The sequence below is a fragment of the Canis aureus genome, chromosome 30 (assembly GCF_053574225.1).
Source record: "Canis aureus isolate CA01 chromosome 30, VMU_Caureus_v.1.0, whole genome shotgun sequence".
In the NCBI taxonomy this organism is placed as follows: domain Eukaryota; kingdom Metazoa; phylum Chordata; class Mammalia; order Carnivora; family Canidae; genus Canis; species Canis aureus.
Genome location: NC_135640.1, coordinates 36,272,844 through 36,292,226, shown reverse-complemented (window position 1 = coordinate 36,292,226; position 19,383 = coordinate 36,272,844). Strand labels below are relative to the sequence as shown.

General features: G+C 49.1%; 1 protein-coding gene and 2 long non-coding RNA genes across 6 annotated transcripts in view; 2 read left to right on the top strand and 1 right to left on the bottom strand.

Moving 5' to 3' along the window:
* The window catches only part of VPS26C (VPS26 endosomal protein sorting factor C), a 44,635-nt gene extending 38,073 nt beyond the window's left edge, over positions 1-6,562 (top strand). For 2 of the 3 annotated variants that reach the window (XM_077879182.1, XM_077879183.1), the window contains exons 6-8: positions 3,103-3,253; positions 3,514-3,666; positions 5,352-6,562. In XM_077879182.1, coding sequence (XP_077735308.1) covers positions 3,103-3,253; positions 3,514-3,666; positions 5,352-5,434 — 387 coding nt within the window. In that variant the 3' untranslated portion in view covers positions 5,435-6,562. Of the gene's footprint in view, positions 1-2,784; positions 2,950-3,102; positions 3,254-3,513; positions 3,667-5,351 lie in introns of those variants that run through there. The other variant, XM_077879184.1, reaches the window with a different exon arrangement.
* LOC144301931 (uncharacterized) overlaps positions 1-8,693 on the bottom strand; it is a 34,138-nt gene extending 25,445 nt beyond the window's left edge. The window contains exons 1-3 of one of the 2 annotated variants that reach the window (XR_013368838.1): positions 8,382-8,693; positions 7,879-8,116; positions 6,355-7,022 (exon numbers count right to left, since the gene is read on the bottom strand). This is a non-coding gene — a long non-coding RNA (uncharacterized LOC144301931). Of the gene's footprint in view, positions 1-6,354; positions 7,023-7,878; positions 8,117-8,381 lie in introns of those variants that run through there. The other variant, XR_013368840.1, reaches the window with a different exon arrangement.
* On the top strand, positions 6,905-19,162 carry LOC144301932 (uncharacterized). Its single transcript, XR_013368841.1, has 2 exons — positions 6,905-9,015; positions 17,851-19,162. It is a non-coding gene; the product is annotated as an uncharacterized LOC144301932 (long non-coding RNA).
* The last annotated feature ends 221 nt before the right edge of the window (positions 19,163-19,383 follow it).

Here is a 19,383-nt window from a genome sequence, read left to right as displayed (position 1 = left end):
GGCTTGCCGGCTGGGATCTCGCTGCCCCGCTTGTCCCCAGCTTTGGCCGTTAGCCTAACAGCTACCCAGGAGTGCCCCAGGTAGCGCCCATGCTCTTAGGTGGGTTTGTGTTTCTTCCTGCCAAGAACCTAAATAATATAAAACTTAGTGATAGGACTGGAGTGAGGAAGAGGAGCGGAAACCAGTGCATCTCATAAGGAGTTCCTGGCCGGATCTTGGGAAATACAGTTTGTGGTGTTCCTTACATCGTGTCCTGTACTCTCCTCTTTGCTTTATTGCTTTTCTTTTTCTTTTTACTTGTCCTTACTCTCCTTGGTTAAGGTCATAAGGGTTGTTTTTGTTTTTTTTTTTCTGTTTTTATACCGTTGCTTGCTCCTTTTTCCTCTAACATCCTATCTCTGTTTTCCTAATAGTCCACCCCCAAATGTTCAGACATACAGAGACAATCATGAGTTTAAGGAACAGCACTGAGAACAAGAACCTTCTGCCAGAGGGTTTGTAACATTTTTGCATTTTCCTCCCACATATACCCTTTATTTGTTGGAATGGTCAGAAATCCATGCTCCAGTTTATCTGTTTTATTTTTCCCAGTATTGAGCCTCTGTCGACTAAGAAACCATTTCTAATAGTTGCCTGAAGTATCCCAGTGATGACTTATCCGTCACTAATTACTGGAAGTTTCACCATGTCCTTGCTCACCACTACTTCCTCTCAGCCTTTTCTTTCTTGTATTTGTAGTGTATTTTTTGTGCTGCTGGAGTACATCCTAGTGCTGTTCTTTCAGAAAGGGTAGGAGTAGACTTACATCCTTGAATGGAGGTCAGACACCTGACTTTGCTCTCACACTGACCTCTATTGTCTTGGTAGATGGAAGCTTCTGGCTTCAATTTCATTTGCCCTTAAACTTGGAGAGTAGCTCCCTGGTTTTCTCATGCCTGGTGATACTGATGATCTAGTCCCCAAATTCGTGTGAGCTCATCTGTTTCTCCTCCCTCTCCCTTCCCCCCAGCCCCGAGAACGTCCAGCTTCTCCCCATCCTTAGTATTCTGGAATTTCGAAGCCTTTGTTGGATTTTGGTGTTAATTAGTCAGTCTGCCAGCTGCCTTTCCTTCAGCTCTGTGAACTTCTCTTGGATGTGTCATGGGAGAGTCTGGGCACAGTCTTTCAGCTCACTCATTTGCTCTTCGGTTGGTTTGTAGCCCAACTGCTGACATGTTTGCCTCTGCAGCAGTGTGATTCATCTCCAAGCCCATTTCTTTTCCAAGATAGCCCCTTCTTCTACTGCAGGTACACGGCCCTTCCCCTCTGTTTCCTAGTGGCTGGTCATTCTGTTTGCTGAATGTGTGACTCTTTTTTTTTTTTTTTGCTTTTATTTTCCTCAAAGGTTTGTTGATTCTTGGATGTCAGCTTATCTTGATAGATGAGGATCAAATACATGCGGCCTTGTTAACGAGACTGTCCTCAACCCTAATGACAATCTGTCCTTCTGGTTGTAAACGTGCACTCCAACAGAGGAGCTGCTGAGGAAAAGGCCTCCGGCCCTGTGGGCTCTCTGTTAGGGTGCACAGGTAGCTTGTCGTCTGGGGCGAGAGCATTGTTGTCTTGCGTGGTGGCTGTAAATGACTAGGAGCATTGCCCTGCCTCGCCCGGCCTGCACTGGGAGCATGCTGGGTGGGAAGTCCCCCTCCAGGGAAGCTGTGGTGCCAGCCTGGGCACGTGCTGACTCCAGAGACCACTCATGGGCATCACCAACTACGCCTTCCCTGGTTGGGCACCGCCTCTGATATCAGGGCTGCCCAGGGGACGCTCACGTGCAGAGCTCTTGCCGCCAACCTCAGGACACGGCCCCCTGAGCTCTCGGGAGCCTCACTGGGCACTTCTAGGCACAGAAACATGTCACTGGGGTTGTGTCCGAGTGGCGCTCCGCATAGCCTTTCTTGGGGTCGTCTGTGTATGTTAACACCGTGCCCCTCGGAAGAGAGGGTAAAACGAATGGTCAGTCAGGATCTTATGCTGGATGTCGAGATCTTTTCCATCAATTGCCTGAAAGAATTTTAATGTAGATTGTTGCTGCTTTTTTATTTTTCTAAACAAATAGCTTCTTTACTTGTAGTTGTTGCTAGAGCTTTGGAATCAAGACTCTCCTCGAGCTCTGCACCTCCGGGGCTGTCGGCTTCCTGCGCTGCGCCGCGTGCCCCGTGAGCTCCAGCCAGTGACCACCAGCCCTGCAGGGGGCTGGTCGGCGCTGGGCTGCAGGGGTGAGGTGCTGGCTGGATTTCAAACAGAAAGACACCATGAACGTTATTTTTTAATATTGATCATATGTGGAAGTGATACTTAGGGCATATTGGTTGATTTTAGCTGTTTCCTTTTACTTTTTAACATAGAGCTACTAGAAAATTGTAAGTTACATACGTGGCTCACGTTTGCGGCTGCATTTCTGTTTCTGTGAGACGTGGTGTTCTAAACTCCGACTTAGCTCTAGAACCCGGGACCAGTGAGGCGAAGCTGCTAGAACCGTTGCCTCTGACTCTTCAGATCCTCTTCCCACAAACACAGCGTCATCCACCCGTGACCAGGTTCCTACGACTACAGGGCAAAGGTCCAGGAGATTTTATTTAGTCAAACATTGATGAAAACTGTTCTCTTCGTGTGTCCTTGAAATGAAACAAGTACCTTGGCTTTTCAAAGTTGCGTAATTGGGAGCATTTTCAGGTTCTCCTTTTAAAACCTTTTAGGGGAGCGTGACTGGTTCCCCGTAAACAGTCCTGGCAACTTCCTCAGGCGTTGTTACGTCGTGTTGCTTGGCGAGAAGGAGCGTTCCAGACCTGACCGAGGATCGGCCGACCCTGGTTGCTGGCCGTTCTGTCCAGGCGGTGTCGGCCGCCCGGTGGCTGCAGGCCGTTGTTGAATAATTCAGCCTGTTAATGACCGTGACAGAAGAAGGAAGTAAAACAGGGCCTCCCATTTTGTAAAACAGGGTCCCAGCAGGTTTTATAGAAATGGTCCAATTCCGTTTTCAGTTTTTACTTGCACCAAGTGACTGACTGTGGAGCGATTTCCCTTGGCCCCTCCATCCCTCTGTCTTCTGTTGTGTTCCAGAGAGCCTTGCTCCCCAAATTCCTCATCCGGGGACATCTCAACTCTACCAACTGCGTCATCACGCAGCCGCTGACAGGGGAGCTGGTGGTCGAGAGCTCGGAGGCCGCCATCAAGAGCATAGAGCTGCAGCTGGTCCGCGTGGAGACCTGCGGTAAGGGCCTCGCCGCCCCGGTTGCCCTCTGCCCAGCAGCTGGCCCGTGGGTGGAAGCAGAAGTGAGAGCGCCCCCCCCCCCCGCCCTTACGAGAACTGTGTGTTTGAGAAAGTGAGACCTGGGGCGGGGGGGTGGGGGGGGAGCGACTCCAGGTCCTACAGAGCCAATGGCAGGGGTGCTGAGTGTGTGACCCAGGCTCGCGGAGTCCCCAAGGGTCGGTGGATCGCTTGTTTCTGACCGCGCGGTGCCCTCCCTGCAGGGTGCGCCGAAGGATACGCCCGAGACGCCACGGAGATCCAGAACATCCAGATCGCCGACGGCGATGTTTGTCGGGGCCTCTCGGTCCCCATCCACATGGTCTTCCCGCGGCTGTTCACCTGCCCCACGCTGGAGACCACCAACTTCAAAGTGGGTAAGTGCACCAGCTCCCCGCCCCGGGGGCCTGCCCGAGTCCCCTGCGCAGGCTGGTTGGCCCCCACGGTGCACCCATGGGTGTGGGCCCCGGGCGGGATGGCAGGCGCAGAAGGGACGCCAGCAGGGAGCATGCAGAGGCCAGGGAGGCTCCTCTGACAGGTGGCGTCTGAGCGGGGACCTGCCTGTGACAGCCCAGCGTTAGCCTTCATCATTGCGGAGGCCTCCGCGCCCCCAGCTTGGGATGTCGTGGTCTCTGCCCAGGATTAATATCTGGGGAGCCCCTTGAGGGCTTTGGTCGGCAGCGTGGTGGCCTAGTGAGCGCAGAAGGGGTCAGGACACCGCGTCCGGAGTGGAGAGGGTCACAGACTCAGCTGTTTGTCGAATACCGGCCAGGCCGGCCACCTGCCGCAAGACAGCCCGGGCTCAGGTGTGGCCCCGGCTAGGCTGCCAGGACTTCCTTTGGGACCTGTGAGTGTGGTTATTGTGGAACAGGTGGTATAAGCCTGTGGCACCGGGAGCGGGGCGCAGGGTGAGTGTCCTCGGCACCCCCAGACCCCCAGCCCAGCGCCCCCGCCCATCCTGCCTCATACCCTCCCGGAGGCGCGCTGCCAAGGTGTCTAGGTCAGAGTACTCAGAGTCCAAGCTAGAGGGTCGAGCTCATCTGTTCAGTCCTCACTTAGTTCCTCCCGTAAACTTGAAGAGGCCTAAACTTCTTTCTCCTCCCTGCTGTACTCGAAGCACCTAAATTTTTGCCTGCTCTGTCTGTCAGATTTAGGAGGCGTCCCTGTAACGTTCACGCATGCCCTGGGATCCTTCCCCAGAATCTCACCGCCTGCCCTCAGCAGGGGTGGCCGCGAGGTCCTTTGTGCCCAACGCCCAGTGTTGGCCTTCACCCTTGCTGGGCTGACCACACGGCCTTCAGCGGGAACCCGCTCTGCGTGCAGGGCGCCTGGGCGGAACGTGAGCACAGAAGTGGGACGTGCTGCTTGCGCCCAGCTCCTGTCGTGGCTGATGCGTGGCGAAGGCCACCAGCCCCACGACGGGGACGTCATCCTCGGGACTCCGCCCTGGGGCCTCAGACGAGGCGACCGCAGAGCCCCTTCCATGGGGCCGAGCTGCTCGGTGCTCGGCCTCCTGCCTTTGGCACGAAGCTCCCTGCTCTCTTGGCAGCAAGAGGTGGCTCTTTAAACAGGTGCCTCGGGTGGATTCGCACCCCCCCCCCAAGAACAGCAGTTAGGCTGCGCGCTGTCGCTGGACGCGGTCTCTGTTGGCTGGGAGACCTGCGCCGGCAGCTGGGCCGGTCTGCGCGTGCTCTCTCCCATTAAGGGCTGTCAGGAGTGTACAAATGAGCACGAGTATGAGTGAACAGCAAGGACTACGGCAGGTTCCCTCTGGTAAAGACCGAGGACGAGGGCAGTGTGCTTGGGAAGCAGACACCGTCCCCGGGCGAGGGGACACTGACGTGGGGCAAGCGCGCCAGAGGCGGGCAGAGGCCGTGCAGCCGCCGTGGCCGCTTCTCCTGGAGGCTCGGGGCGACGTCCGTCCGTGGGACGCGGGTACAGAGCCCCCGGGGCACCCGCCTGCCCCCCCCCCCCCACCGAGCCTGCGAGCCTGCGGCGCGGTTGGCCTGTGGTTCCTGCCGCGGGGCCCGGTGAGCACCAAGCCCCTTCTTTCTCTCCCCAGAATTTGAGGTGAACGTCGTCGTGCTGCTCCACGCGGATCACCTCATCACGGAGAACTTCCCGCTGAAGCTCTGCAGGACGTAGCGCGGGCGGGGAGGCCGCGGGAGCCGCAGGCGCGGCTCGTGTTCCTGAGGATTCTGTATCAGAAACGAACCCGACCCCTCAGATTACGGCCACTGCTGTCCCTCGTTTCCTTGAGGCGTCTGCGTCCAGGGGGCTCCTCTCATCAGACCTCTCCTGGAAAGTTCCGCAGGACTTGTCAACCGTTTTTGGCCAGATCGTGCTGCGGCCAGCAGAAGTCCCCGGCTCCCGACCTCCCGGGCCGCTCCGCGGAGCAGTGGGACTGGAACGGCCGCGGGAGCTTGGCCGGGCAGCGGGGTCCTGGGGGCGACGGAACCCTCGCCGCCCGAGGTGGCCGAGCCCGCGGCAGCACAGCGGCCTCCGGGCCGCGTACGGGGTTGGCAGGTCCCACCGACGGCCGCAGAGCGCAGCCGCTGGAGCCCTGGGGCGTTTTTTCCGCTCTGGTCTGTCCTTTTATAACACGCTTCATGATGACTTCAGAACTCGGAGGAACGGGACCAAGGCGTCCCTGCTGTCACAGGAGGGCCCAGCGGCCGTCCGCACCCGTCGCCGTCGGATGGCCTGCATGGCGGGCGGCGGGGCCCGGGCGGGAGGTGGAGGCCCGCCCGCGCCGGGTGGTGCCGGGAAGACGCCCGGACCTGATCCTGATGCACTGGGCCTGCGCCGTGTGTCAGGTGAAGCCCTGGGTTCCGTGGATGCGGAGCCTGCGGCAGCGCGTTTCTGCGGGGCCACAGCTAATGAGGCGTCGGCCCTGGCGGCCCCGCCTTCCCTGACAGCCCCTGCCCCTGGGCGGCCCGAGCCAGGCGGCCCCTGGCCCCGCTGGGCCCCACCGTCCTGGGACAGCGCCCGGTGACGTCACCAGCCATCAGACCGACTGGACTCGGGCACGGCTCTATCCCGCGGCCTCGCCCCTGGGACCGATACAGCTTATTCACCGAGTCGTTTCCAGTTTGGTTCCCGGAGACTGCATTTGTGGCTTAGGAACCTCCTCTTAGGTTCACATGACATTAATCATGATCTGCCTTTGATAACGTGTTTAGACGTCGGGAAACAAAGAGGCCGTACTTTTCTGGGAGATTTCAAAGGTAGGAATCATTTTTAATGAAATAAAAAACAACACCTAAATGAGAATTTTGAGAAAAGGTTTGGGATGTCTATTGCTATATAATTTCTTCAGTAAACTGCTTTTGTGGATATAAATACGACGAGTGCTCCTCTGCGGGAATAACCGAGGACCTGCCGGGCCCCCCGGGCTGCCTTCATTTTCATTTCATTCGATCCTGAGCGGCGCCGACAAGGGCCCAGGCTGGCCATTTCCTTCCAGGGAAGGAACACCACCCCCCCCCCCCCCCTTAGGAAGGAGAGCCCGGCTGCCCTGCCTGGCCGGAGGTGGGGGTGTCAGATCCACCCATTAGAGCAGGGGGAGGAGGGGGGCGGGGAGGGGATGGGTGGGGGAGGGAGAGGAGGGGAGGGGGGAGTCTGGACCGTGAGTCCCTAACAGTGTATTGTTTGGGAAATGCCCACTTAGGCAGGAACACCTTTTGGCCGGCAGAGCTCCCCAGAAATGGGGCCTGGTTCCGTTCTCAGCCACCTAAGAGGTAAATCAGAAATAAGACTGAGAGCGCCAACGCGTTAGTGCCTGAATTCTCCAGTCGGCGTCGGAGCCGGCCTGCCTGGCGGCTGGTGGGAGGTGGAGCCCTGGCCACGCTTCTGCCTCCATCACTGGAGCCTCTGATTCCGGATCCCCGGGCCCGAACTCTCCTAAGACTTTGGGGGATAGGATCACCTCCACGCGCGGGCAGAGGTTTGGGCTGCGGCAGATGGCTGCAATCTGGGGTCCCACGGCCCCTTTCGGGTCCCCCCTTACTTGTCCGGACCAAGGCTGCCGTGAAGCGTGGCCGCTGGCTGGGGTCTTCCTTCCGACTCCTTTGCTGCTGGGTGCGGTCGTGTGACCAGGACCCGGGCCCCTTCCCACAGCCGGGCAGGAACAGGCCTGCGACCCGGCCCAGCCCGTGCCGGAGCTCGACGCCGTCGGGGAGGGCAGAGAAGGGGGACACCCGCCCCCAAATGTGTCGGCGGAAGGCTCACCTCCCCACCCCGTGTCACCGCAGGAGAGAGACAGGGAGGGACGCGTCTCCAGGGCACCGACTGCTGGGCCCTTGGCAGCCCGGCCCCCCAGAGCTCATGAGCAGGAGGGCAGGAGCCCCGGCCAGGGCCTAGTGGCTCCCAGAGCCTGACACGTGCCCGAAGGACGGAAGTACTGCGCCCACCTCCATGACCTCCTCTGAGCCGAGAGGCGACCTGGAGACACTCAGGTCCAGGACCTGGCTGGGGCCCGCTGGGCCCGCCCCAGGGCAGTGTGGCCTGGCGCTCCCTGCAGCCACCGCTGCCACCTGTGCAGCGGCCGCAGGACCCCGCTGGACCCAGCCCTACCCGGAATTCCTGACCTGAGAGGCCGGAAGATGGGCGGGTTTTCACTCTTCCTAGTCAGGCAGTTACGCAGACGCAAGTTCCCGGTGTCCCCAGAGGCAGGTACCCGTCCTAAATTCCGAGAAGACTGCGGTGCCTCCCCCTCGGTCCCGTTGGCCGGGACAGCTGCGCCGGGCTCGCGGGCCATGCTCGGGGAGGGACGGGCCGCACGCTGCCCTGCCCGGGGGCCGCAGCCCTGGCGCTCCGAGGTGCCGCCTGTTAGGAGACACCAGCCCGGCTCCGGGCGCAGGGAGAGCGGGGGCTCCTTACTCTGCTCCGGTGCTGCACCCCGTAACCCGGAGTCCCACGAGGAGGGAGCCGCTGCCCCCCTTCTCCTGAACCGGCTGTCGCCGATGGAAGGCATCTGTCCGGGTTTCCGCACACCTGCCCACCTCCGGGTGGGCTTGCCTCACCTGGCCCAGGTTTCACTGGCCCCCAAGCCCAGGCCACCGTCGCCTCGCTTCATTTGGGCTTCTCTTACCGCGTCAACGACATGCTTTTCCTCCTGTTTCCTCCTGTTCCCCATCACGCGTGGGCCAGGCCACCGTATCTGCTGGAGGAGCCGAGGGCTCTGCTGACCTTTGTTCACAGTGATTGCCTCGGTTTTGGCGAAGTGAATTAAAGGAAGATGAGATCAGGAGACAGGAAATCGTTTGCAGCTGGATGCAGCTTAGGGATGAGATGAGTGATGAAAGGCCCAAAAGTCCAAGGTAAATCACATTCTAATCCTGATTTCCTTTATGGGAAGTGAAAATATCAGAGAGTTCTAGACCACTCCTGACCACTATGATGTCCTTTAGTAATGACCTCACAACAGCCTTCCGGGGGGGCGGGTATCCCCCTTTCACAGCTAAGCAAGCTGAGGCACAGAGGGGCTGGGACCTGCCCAAGCTTCCTCGCTCTGCCCATCTCCTGGCCCACACCCCCCAAACAGCCCCAACTTCCCACACTAAGAGAGCATTAGAGTGGAGAGCCATTGCCGAAGGTGCAGGTGCTCTTGTTCGCGGGGGCAGCCATGCATTCTTCATGGACCGTTGCCATCAGAGCCACTTCGTCCTTCCCGCTGAGTGTCAGAGGTCGGAGAGCCATTTTCTGTGAAGAAATCCCTTTCCACGGTAAGGCTTCTCCAAGGTAATGGATAGGAGTGGAGGTGGAAAGTCGCAAAGCAGATCAGCTGCTCGGGAAATTGCTCTGTGTATAAACAATTCTGTAACCCCAAGGAAGTCAAAACTGGACCCGCGGGTGGGAAAAAACTTATGCACGGAGGTTTAAGGGGTGGAGGTGAGAATAAGTCTCCTGGGTCAGTGTCTTCTCCACTCTGACCACCAAAAGCTTGTTTATATTCGAGACTGTCAGAGGGGCTGGGATATTCAGAGAATGTGACTTCACTAAGAAACCTAAGGCCACCCAATTTGGAGACCCAAGCTGATCCAACTACACTTAACACAAAATGCAGTCAAGTGATGGAGTAAAGGCAAAACAATGAAAACTCGGTGAGGACCCCTGATGCCCTACTATGCTTTCCTGTGAATATCACCGGTAAAATGGGGACACCTTGCACCCCCGTCGGGGTAGGCAGGATTCTAAGTGCTGTGAGGTTTTTCATATCCAAACCGAGCTAGTCCCTCTGAAACCTTGCGTGTCACATATAAGACACATGCTCTAGGTTTTAAGAAGTTAGAGAAGTACAAAGGTATAATTTGTGCCTGTGTCTGCAAGACCCTTGTCAGATTTAGGGGAGCACCTGCTTGATCAAGACCAGGGGGTAAAAAATACCAAAATGTTTGGTTTGCCTATAATCAATATCAACTGTCATTTCCCCCAGTGATGAGTTTGTTCGGTGAGGGCTCTGGGAAGTGTGATATGGTTACCTCCTTTCTTGGGGGTTGCCCATCTAGGGGACAAAGGCAAGAGCTTCAAAACCATCACCTTTGAGTCTTAAGTGACAGAATGGAACAGCTTTCCTGTTTCAGATTTTGGTTTTGAAGTAGTATGTATTAAAACCAAAATTTAAAACCCAATACACAAAAATATGTGTTTAAGAGATGAGCATTTACTTCCTAAAGTGTTTACCACCATCTTTCTTTATATCTTACAGAAAACACATGTATTTTTTGAATCCGTGGAAAATTTGCAAAAATCAGTTATATATTCTTCCAAAAAAGAAAGATAATCTCAATAAAATTTAAAAAGTAGAAATTGCCCAAGGCTTATAGTCTATCATATTAAAATCAAATGAGAAGTTCATACCAAAGGGAAAATCCAATTCAGTATAACTACTTGTAAATGTGTAATATTCTTCAAAAAGGAACCCAAAGCTTCATTTGCAGAACTTTTAAAATTTAATGAAAATAAATATACCATATGGCAAAGAGCTCTGCGCTCTGGCCAGTGCTGCAGCCAGAGGATAATTCATAGCCTTGCGTGTTTTCATTATTATACTGGAGAGAATGAAAACTAATGAGTTAGGTACCCAAAACTAGAAAAGCAAGAACAACCTGAGAATAACAACAAAAGCAGGAATTAACTGATATGAGAGCCAAACGATTGGGAAATTTATTAATAAGTCCATGAGTTGGTACTTTGAAAAGACTGATTCAATTGGCACGTCTTTAATAGAACAAACGAAACACCCCCCATAGAGACCTGTCTCTCGATGTGTATCTCATAAACAAAATCTTTCAAAAATAAAGTTTTATTTATTCATGACAGAGACAGAGAGAGAGAGAGAGGCAGAGACACAGGCAGAGGGAGAAGCAGGCTCCATGCAGGGAGCCCCACGTGGGACTCGATCCCACGTCCTGGGCTGAAGGAGGCTCCAAACCGCTGAGCCACCCAGGCGGCCCAGTTGGACGGCTTCTATAACAGCTTCAAGGGTCAAATAGTTCCTCTATTTAAACAACTGCAGGCTGTAGAGAAAGTTGAAAACCTCCCAGTTTATTGTATGAAGTGAGTGTAGCCCTAATATCAAAATCTGACCTATCAGGTGAGTGAGGCAGTCCCACGGTTGGGGTGACTTAAACAAGACTCACGTACACGTCCAGGGTAGGGAGTCCAGAGCCCGCACGTCAGCACAGAGCCACGATGGCCTCACGATCCAGGCTACTTCTGGTTCACACGTGCCACCTCGTCTTCACGGTGGAAGACAGTAACAGCTAGCTCCAGGCCTTACGCCTGTATGCCAGCAAGCAGGACGGTGGGCAAAGGCAAAGGCCAGGTGCCAGCTCCATTGAGGATGGCTTCTAAAACCATATAGGACACTTCTGCCTAGATCTTATAATCAGAAACTCACATGGCCGCAGATGGCTGCAGAGAAGCAAGAAATAAACAGTATTCTGTGTGGTCATGTGCCGAACTGAAAAGTATCAGGTCTCACAAGGGACAACTGAACGTTGACAAAGCAGGAAAAACCCCACGAACCTATTGCACTTATCAATACAGATCCAAAGATCCTAAATAAAATACAAGTTGATTTTTCCATGTATTGAAAAACCAGTATATCAGGACCAGAAAGCAGGGGTGTGTGTGGGGGGCGGGGGGGGGGGTTCCGGTATGAAGAGGCAGTTCAACCCTAGGAAATCTACCAGCATAATGTATCACGTTAGTGTGTTGAAAGAAACCATCTTGATGGATCCCACGGGGTGTATATCCTTTTAACTTTTTATTTTGGAAGTTTCCAACATCTGCAAAAGGAGAGAATCCTATAGATTATGTCATACCCAAAAAATATGTATTCTTTTTGTTAATGTCCTTACTGAGCTAGGACTCGGCCCGTTCAGTGTACGGTCTCACAGTATACTTACTCCCAGAGTATCGGAACCATCACGATTTAAATTTAGAACATTTCAAAAAAAAAAAAAAATTAGAACATTTCTCCACCCCAAATAGAAACCGCGAACCTATCAGTAGTCAGTCACTTCCTGTCTTCCACCCCGAGAAACCAGTCATTTCCTTTCTGTCTCCATACGCTTTGCCTGTCCTGGACGTTTCGTCTACGCAGAAGCCTGGGTTATGTGGCCTTGTGTGACCTTTCTCTGCCTTGGCGTCCCGTGTCCGAGGTTCACCCGCATGGCAGCGTGGATCGGGAGCTCGTTACTTCTTACGGCCAAGTAGCATTCCATCGCATAGCCATACCGTATGGCGTTGTCATCAGTTGACAGCCATTCGAACCCCGCTTTCTGGCAATCGAGAGAAACGCTGCCACCAACACTCATAAACACACACGCTTTTACGTGGACATGTGTTTTCACTCTTCTTGGATCGTCTAGGGATTGAAGTTCAGGATCATAGGAGGCCGTTTAATCTTTTGAGGAACTGCCAGACTGTGTGCCAGAGCAGCTGCACCACCTTACGTTCCCGCCAGGAATCCAGCAGGGCCCGGTTTCTCCACGTCCTCCGCGCCACCTACCGTGGTCCATCTTTTGTTACTGTAGCCGCCCCCGTGGGTGTGAAGTTGTATCTCATTGTGATTTGGGTTTTCGTCTCTCTGAAGACTAATGACACTGAGCATCTTTTCATCTGCTTATTGGCCATCTGTATGTCATCTTTGGAGCAATGTCTATTCAGATCCTTTGCCCATTACTTAATTGGATTATTTTCCTTTTTATTATTGAGTTATGAGAGTTCTTTGTACATTCTGTTTGCAAATCTCTTTTTGGATCTATGATTTCCAAGTATTTTCCCCTATTCTGTGGGTTGCCTTTTCACCATCTTTATACATAATTTGCAGCATAAGTTTTAAAATTTGATGTAGTCCGGTTTTTCTTCTTTTCTTTCTTGAGCTTCTGGTGTCATATCTAAGAACCTACTGCCTAATCCAAAATCCATGAAGATTTACTCTAATGGCTTTTTTTCCAAGAGTCTTACAGTTTTAGCTGTTAGATTTATGTCTCTGAACAATTTTGAGTTAATTCTTTATATCATGTGAAGTAGAGATCTAACCTCATTCTTCTGCATCTGGATATATAGTTGTCCCAGCACCATTTGTCAAAATGCAATTTTTTCCTCAAGAATTGTCTTTGGCACCCTGGTAAAAAATCAGTTGACCATAAATGTATGGGTTTCTGGACCCTGGATTCTTTTCCATTAATCTATATCTCTATTTTTTATGTCAGTACCATACTGTCTTGGTTACTATAGCTTTGTAGTAAGTCTTGAAATTGTGAGGTGTTAGTTCTGTAACGTTTATTTTCATTTTTAAAATTGGGGTGTTTTGCATTTCCAAATGAATCTGAGGATCAGCTTGTCAATTTCTGCAAGAAAGTTACCTAGGGTTTTGATAAGAATTACGCTGAATTATAATTAAAAACTATAAAAATTATAAAAATTATATTGCCAATAATCACCTCAAAAGGAAGTAAATTCCAGGGTATCCGTGGGTGGCTCAGCATGCTGAAGCATCTGCCTTCGGCCCAGGGCGTGATCCTGGAGTCCTGGGATCGAGTCCCACGTCGGGCTCCCTGAGTGGAGCCTGCTTCTCCCTCTGCCTGTGTCTCTGTCTCTCTCTCCCTCTCTCTGTGTATCTCATGAATAAATAAATAAAATCTTTAAAAAAAAGGAAGTAAATTCCAAAGGTATAAAAAATGTGAAAGTAAATAATGAAATAATAATACCAGAAGAGGATACTGTAAGTGAATAATCACCAAATTCCACACATGAAACTAATATCACCCTGTATGTTAACTGGAATTTTTTTAATTTTTTTTTAAATTTATTTATGATAGTCACAGAGAGAGAGGCAGAGACATAGGCAGAGGGAGAAGCAGGCTCCATGCACTGGGAACCCGACGTGGGATTCGATCCCGGGTCTCCAGGATCACGCCCTGGGCCAAAGGCAGGCGCTAAACCGCTGCGCCACCCAGGGATTCCCTAACTGGAATTTAAATAAAAACCTTTAAAAGAATAAGATATAGATAATATATAATTTATAGGGTGAAACTTTTACAATATGACAGCAAAGACAAAAGTCATCAGGAAAAGTATTGATGGTAAAGACCTTCAGTACATAAAAGAGTTCTGTGAGTCAAGAAAGAAAAGACAGATTAGGAAAAACATTTATCATAATGACTTGAAAGGGATTAATGTCGTTAATATATAGGAATAAATACTCTTACAGAGCAGTAAGAAAAATAGGAGCACCCCAAAAGAAAACAGGTCAAGAAAGGAAAAGACAATTCATCAAAGGGAAAAAAGCGTGTAGCCAATAAACTCATGAAAACAAAGGGTCAACCTCATGAATTTCCTCATTTATGCAACATATTTATTAAGCAATACTATTTGTCAGCCGTTGTTCTAAGATACCTAGCGGAAGGGATAAAAAGCATGGTGTCTGTGAGAGCTAAAGGTTCATAAGTTCTCTGTATTAAGAGAAATGTGGGAACAAAATTATATTAGCCCTTTCTTTGATTCAGAAATGTATGAAATCAGATATGTGAGAATCTTCATTTAAAGAAAAGTGGTAATGCCAATCACATGGCCTAATAATCCTTGGCTGGTTCAGGCTCTGTGTAACAAATTTCTGTTCTTTCCTCACAATAGAAACTAAGTACAAAATATTTATGACTCAGGGAGATAAACAAAGACCTTGTTGTGATGAATCAGGTTGAAACAAGCAAGGAACACTAAATAAGCCTAAAACCTGGCTTGGCTCCATCATAACTACATTTTCTGTGCTGTGCCTTTTTGCTAAGCAGTATTGCAAAATAATAAGTGATCTTTAAACACCCGCCATGTATTCTTTAACCTCTTAGCTTAAATCAATTGCTTGATATATAGTATGGGGTTTTTTTTCAAATTTTAAATTTTAAAAAATGTAAGTAAGGTAGTGCGCATTCATGAATTATATGTTTGTTATTTCCCATTTTTTTAAGATTTTATTTATTGAGAGGGAGAGCGGGAGAGAGACCGAGCAGGGGGGAGGGGGAGAGGGAGAAGCAGACTCCCCACGGAGCAGGGAGCCCAATATAGGACTTGATCCCAGGACTCTGGGATCATGACCTGAGGGGAAGGCAGAGGCTTAACTGAGCACCCAGGTGCCCCTGTATGTCTGTCATTTTCACCTAAATTATAAATGAAATCACATCTTTCTTGCTTTCTTTGTTCTCCATTAAGCTTCCATTTTTCTGTGATAGTTTCCATGATTTATTATCTCCCTTTTTCAAAAGTATAATAGACCTGTTATAAAGAAATTAAAGTGTTTTAGGGGTGCCTCTGCCCCTCCCCCAATCATGCTCTCTCTCTCTCTTTCTCAAATAATTTTTAAAAAAATTAAAGTGTTTTACACACTAAGCCTAAATATCTACCAGATCTTTGTTTAGAGATCAACATGTATGTCCTCATGGAGTTTATAATTACAGATAATGAAAGATGTGAATTTCTAAAATAGTGTTTAGGAACTTCTGCTTCTACACCATGAAGGGGCAACTGGTACCAGACTTACCTTCATTTCATAAACAAAAGTTGGACAAAATATAGAAAACACCAGTGTTTAGACATTAGAATAGTCAGTGCAGGACTGAGATCCCTGAGAAATGAGAAACACACAAAGTGAGTCCTAGGAATACCGAGGCTTGGCACATGGAGGGGGGACCTGCAGATTTGAGGAGTTGGAGATCGGAGTTTAGGCAGACTGAAGTGGCTGGAATTTGAGACTCAGAATACTGGAGAGGAGAAAGATACATAGAGAAAAACCTTTAGAAATCCGAAAGGAATCCTCTTGAACCTGTTGCTTAAAATTTAGTCATATACACGTACAGTGAAACTCCAAAAGGCAAGGAAATACCAGGTATCTATACGTCAGAAGGTTTCCAGAGCTGACACAGTGCTGAGAGCATTTGGATTCCAACTAGCCAGAGAGAAGATTCCAGAATGATCACACATAATTAGCAAGGTTACTCTAAATCCATCCCAAAAAAGCTTAAAAACAAGCCTTAATGGGCTCAAGCTAATCTTCAAGCAGTTTAACTATCAGGCAAAACAAACTCAGCACTCTCCAAAGGAAGCCACAGACTCCAGACCCTCAGTGGTATGACACACAATATCTAGTATCCAATCAAAATTACTGTAGACACTCCAAGAAGTGAAGAACGTGATCCATAAACAGGAGAAAATTCGGTCAAAATCCAGAGATCCAGAATTGGCAGAGAAAGCAAATTAGCAAACAAGGAATTTAAAATATTTATTTAAAATACGCTGAAGGATTTATGAAAAACCAGGGCGTGATGAGAAAAGAAGCTGAAGACATAAAAAAGAATCAGATGCTGAGCACCTATTTACTAGAAGGGATGCTACTGATTTGTGGATCATTGAATAAGGCCAATTGGATCTTCAGGAAAAAAAGAGAAAGGAAGAAACAGAGGGAAAGGAAATGAAGAAAGATCCTCATGACCTGTGGGATATGATGTCAAGCGGTCTATCACTTATCCCGGAAGTTCTAGAAAAAAGTGTTGAGTGGAAGCAGAAATATATTTATGTGAATAATGACTGAAAAATTTCCAAACTTGGTGAAAATTGAAATAGTCAAATAGATTTTGTTACATCAACATTGATCTAATATAATACTTAGAGAGTTGCTAAATTGGATAAGGTAGATTTGTATGTATTTATATATGGAAAAATCATATATTTTAAAGAAAAGCAAGGTATGCAATCATAGGTATAGAATCGTCCCATTTGTGTAACTTTGAAAAGGACTATCGTATATGAAATGAATGTAGGAGTATCCACACTAAACTTGTGGAAGTGGATTCCTTTGGAACAGGGGATCAGGGTAGAGGCACAGAACAGATTCGTATTTATTTTTAGTTTGCTTATTTTCTGTAGTATTTGAATGTTTCTCCTATCCATATATATTTTTTTAATTTTTAAAACAAACACAATTTAAAAATATAAAATCTATCATGCATTCTTATGTACTGCTGGTGAGCCTGTAAATTGGTACATATATGTACACATGTATATACACAAATACAAATACATATGTGACACAGATTAAGAAAAAATACAAAGAATCTACAAAGAAAATTTTAAGGTAAAGAGAGTATGCTACGATAATTTTCATATTACAGAGGACATCAAATCCTTGTCAACATACATAGTTTATCCGGGGATGTATATAAACCTGAAACACAAGAAAATGGAGTAGAGGCACCTGGGTAGCGCTGTTAAAGTGTCTGACTCATGGTTTTGGCTCAGGTCATGATCTCAGGGTCGGATCAAGCCCCGTGTCGGGCTTATTGGTCAGCATGGCGTCTGCTTGTGCCTCTCCCTCTGCTCCTCCCCTGACTTGCACTTTCTTTGTTGAAAAATAATCTTAAAAAATAAGAAAATAGAGCAAAGAGCTGGAGAAATGAGTGAGACCCAAGAAGAAATTATTCACCCCTGAGAGCCCTTGGTGGGGACTCCAGGATAGCTGTCCAATGGCTAGGCCCCTGCCATTACACCTAAATCCGCAACCACTGGTCCAGTCCACACCAGGCAGGAGGGCCTATGTCCACATGAAGCCTCTCAGGGTAGCAGGGAGGACAGGTAAGGAGGGTTGTATCTTCTGCTTTGCTTGAAAGCGTCTGAAGGTAAGAGAGGTAGACTCTCTTGTCTTACTCATTGCCTGTAACAAAACAGCTGACACTTATCTTGGCCTTACCATGTGCCAGGCACCATTCTAGGTGCCTCACATTAGTTCTTAATTCTCACAAACCTGTGAAGAGATTACTCTGTCTCCATCTTACAGATGAGGAAACAAGCATGGAGAGATCAGTGTAATTTGCCCAAGGTTACCCAGTGAGGAGTGTTGGAGCCGATACCCTCAGCCACTGCTATCCCCATTAGGGCCCTGACAGCAGGGTGGGAGGCAACGAGATCCCTTTCCAAAGGGAAGCTCTTCCCAGGCCCAATTGGCATATGATTGACTCAGTTGTCCAACTGGCTGACATCTGTTAATTCGTTACCTCCAGGTACCCTGGTAGTCCACCTTGACTGCATCTTGGAAGTACCCGGATGGGGCTTTTAAGAGCCCCAGAGGCCACAATTTGACTACTTATCCCAGTTACTGAGAAGAAAGTCCAAGCTGTGACTCCCATGTGCAGCAGATGGAGGGCCACAGCTTCACTCACTGAGAGTGGTGCTTTCCGAGAGCTCTGTAACTTCACCCTTCCTGAGGGAAACAAGATTTTCCTACCCTGCCCCTGGGCCCACCTCACACTGCAGAATATGAACGGCTTCTGTAAGCTTCCGGGGGTCTTGCTTGGAGCAGGTATGCAACAAATGTTGGTTGACTAAGGAAGGAGAATGCAAAGCGGGGCCTGGAGAAAAGCTGATGAGATCACCAACCTGCGGTTAGGACAGTTGAATCGGCCATTGTTTTGAAAAACAGATGAGGTTAAAACCTAAATTAGCTCAACCCATATTTAGTTAGTAATTGCATGTAAATCCCCAGGCCTGCCTCCGAAGCAAATAGAAAGATAAATCTTTCATCTGTAAAATATGGACAGTAACTCCTACTGTGAAGGATTCAAACACTTGGCACAGGGCCCGGCCCATAAAAAGAGCTGGGTAAATGTGGCCATTATTGTTCCCTCAAAATGTGCAATGAGGAGGCAGGTATGAATAGAGCAACTTCATCAGCAGTTTTGCATTCACTGGCTGTGGGCACGCCCTGTGCTGGGGGCTCCCTGGCCAAGCAGCCGGCGCCTGTCTTCACGGCCCATGAAATCAGCTCTGGAGTTAGACTAGAAATCAGGTTCAGGGCCTGAGAATTTTCTAATTTGTTGTAATCCTAAAAATAAATCATTTTGTCTTGCTAGTTACTACACACATACGCACATGCGGTGTATTTTATGTTTACTGCCATTGAGAAAAAAAGTGAAAGCGTAAAATGTACTTTCCTATGCAGCGCCTAACGAGAGACTGTTTTTCGTAGAATTTCCTGGGTCTTCAGAGGAACCGCTGACAGCTCTGCCCAATGTTAAGAGCTCTAGAGGGAAGTTCTCAACAGAGGAAACTCATCAGATGTGGTGGATGTAATTAAATTAAGACCAGGAAATAGATTCCAAGATGAGAGGATGAAAGGAGGTCCTGATATTTTAAAGTAAACATATAATATGAAAAACTGGCTTTTAAAAGGTCATTTTACATCACAGGAGATAATATTTTGGGGGAGAGCTTTAACTTTATAAAATAATCTGAAGGCATCATCGAGTTTTCTATAATCAGAGAACTTTGGTGCATGTTTCATATAAAAAAAATGAATAAAGCAAATTATCAGTGCTTTTTTATCTATCCCTATAATTCATACCAGTTTTAGTTTGTGTTCTGCTTCTAGATGGAGAGAGATTTAAAGCCTACATCGGGACCCCTTCTCTGCTACAGGGACCTAACATTCCTTTTTATAACTAGCATTTTTTTATATTCGTATTTACAGCCAATATTTTCATGATTAGCAGTAGTTTAATATTAGTCAAATATGTTTAAATAGCTCCTATGGTAAC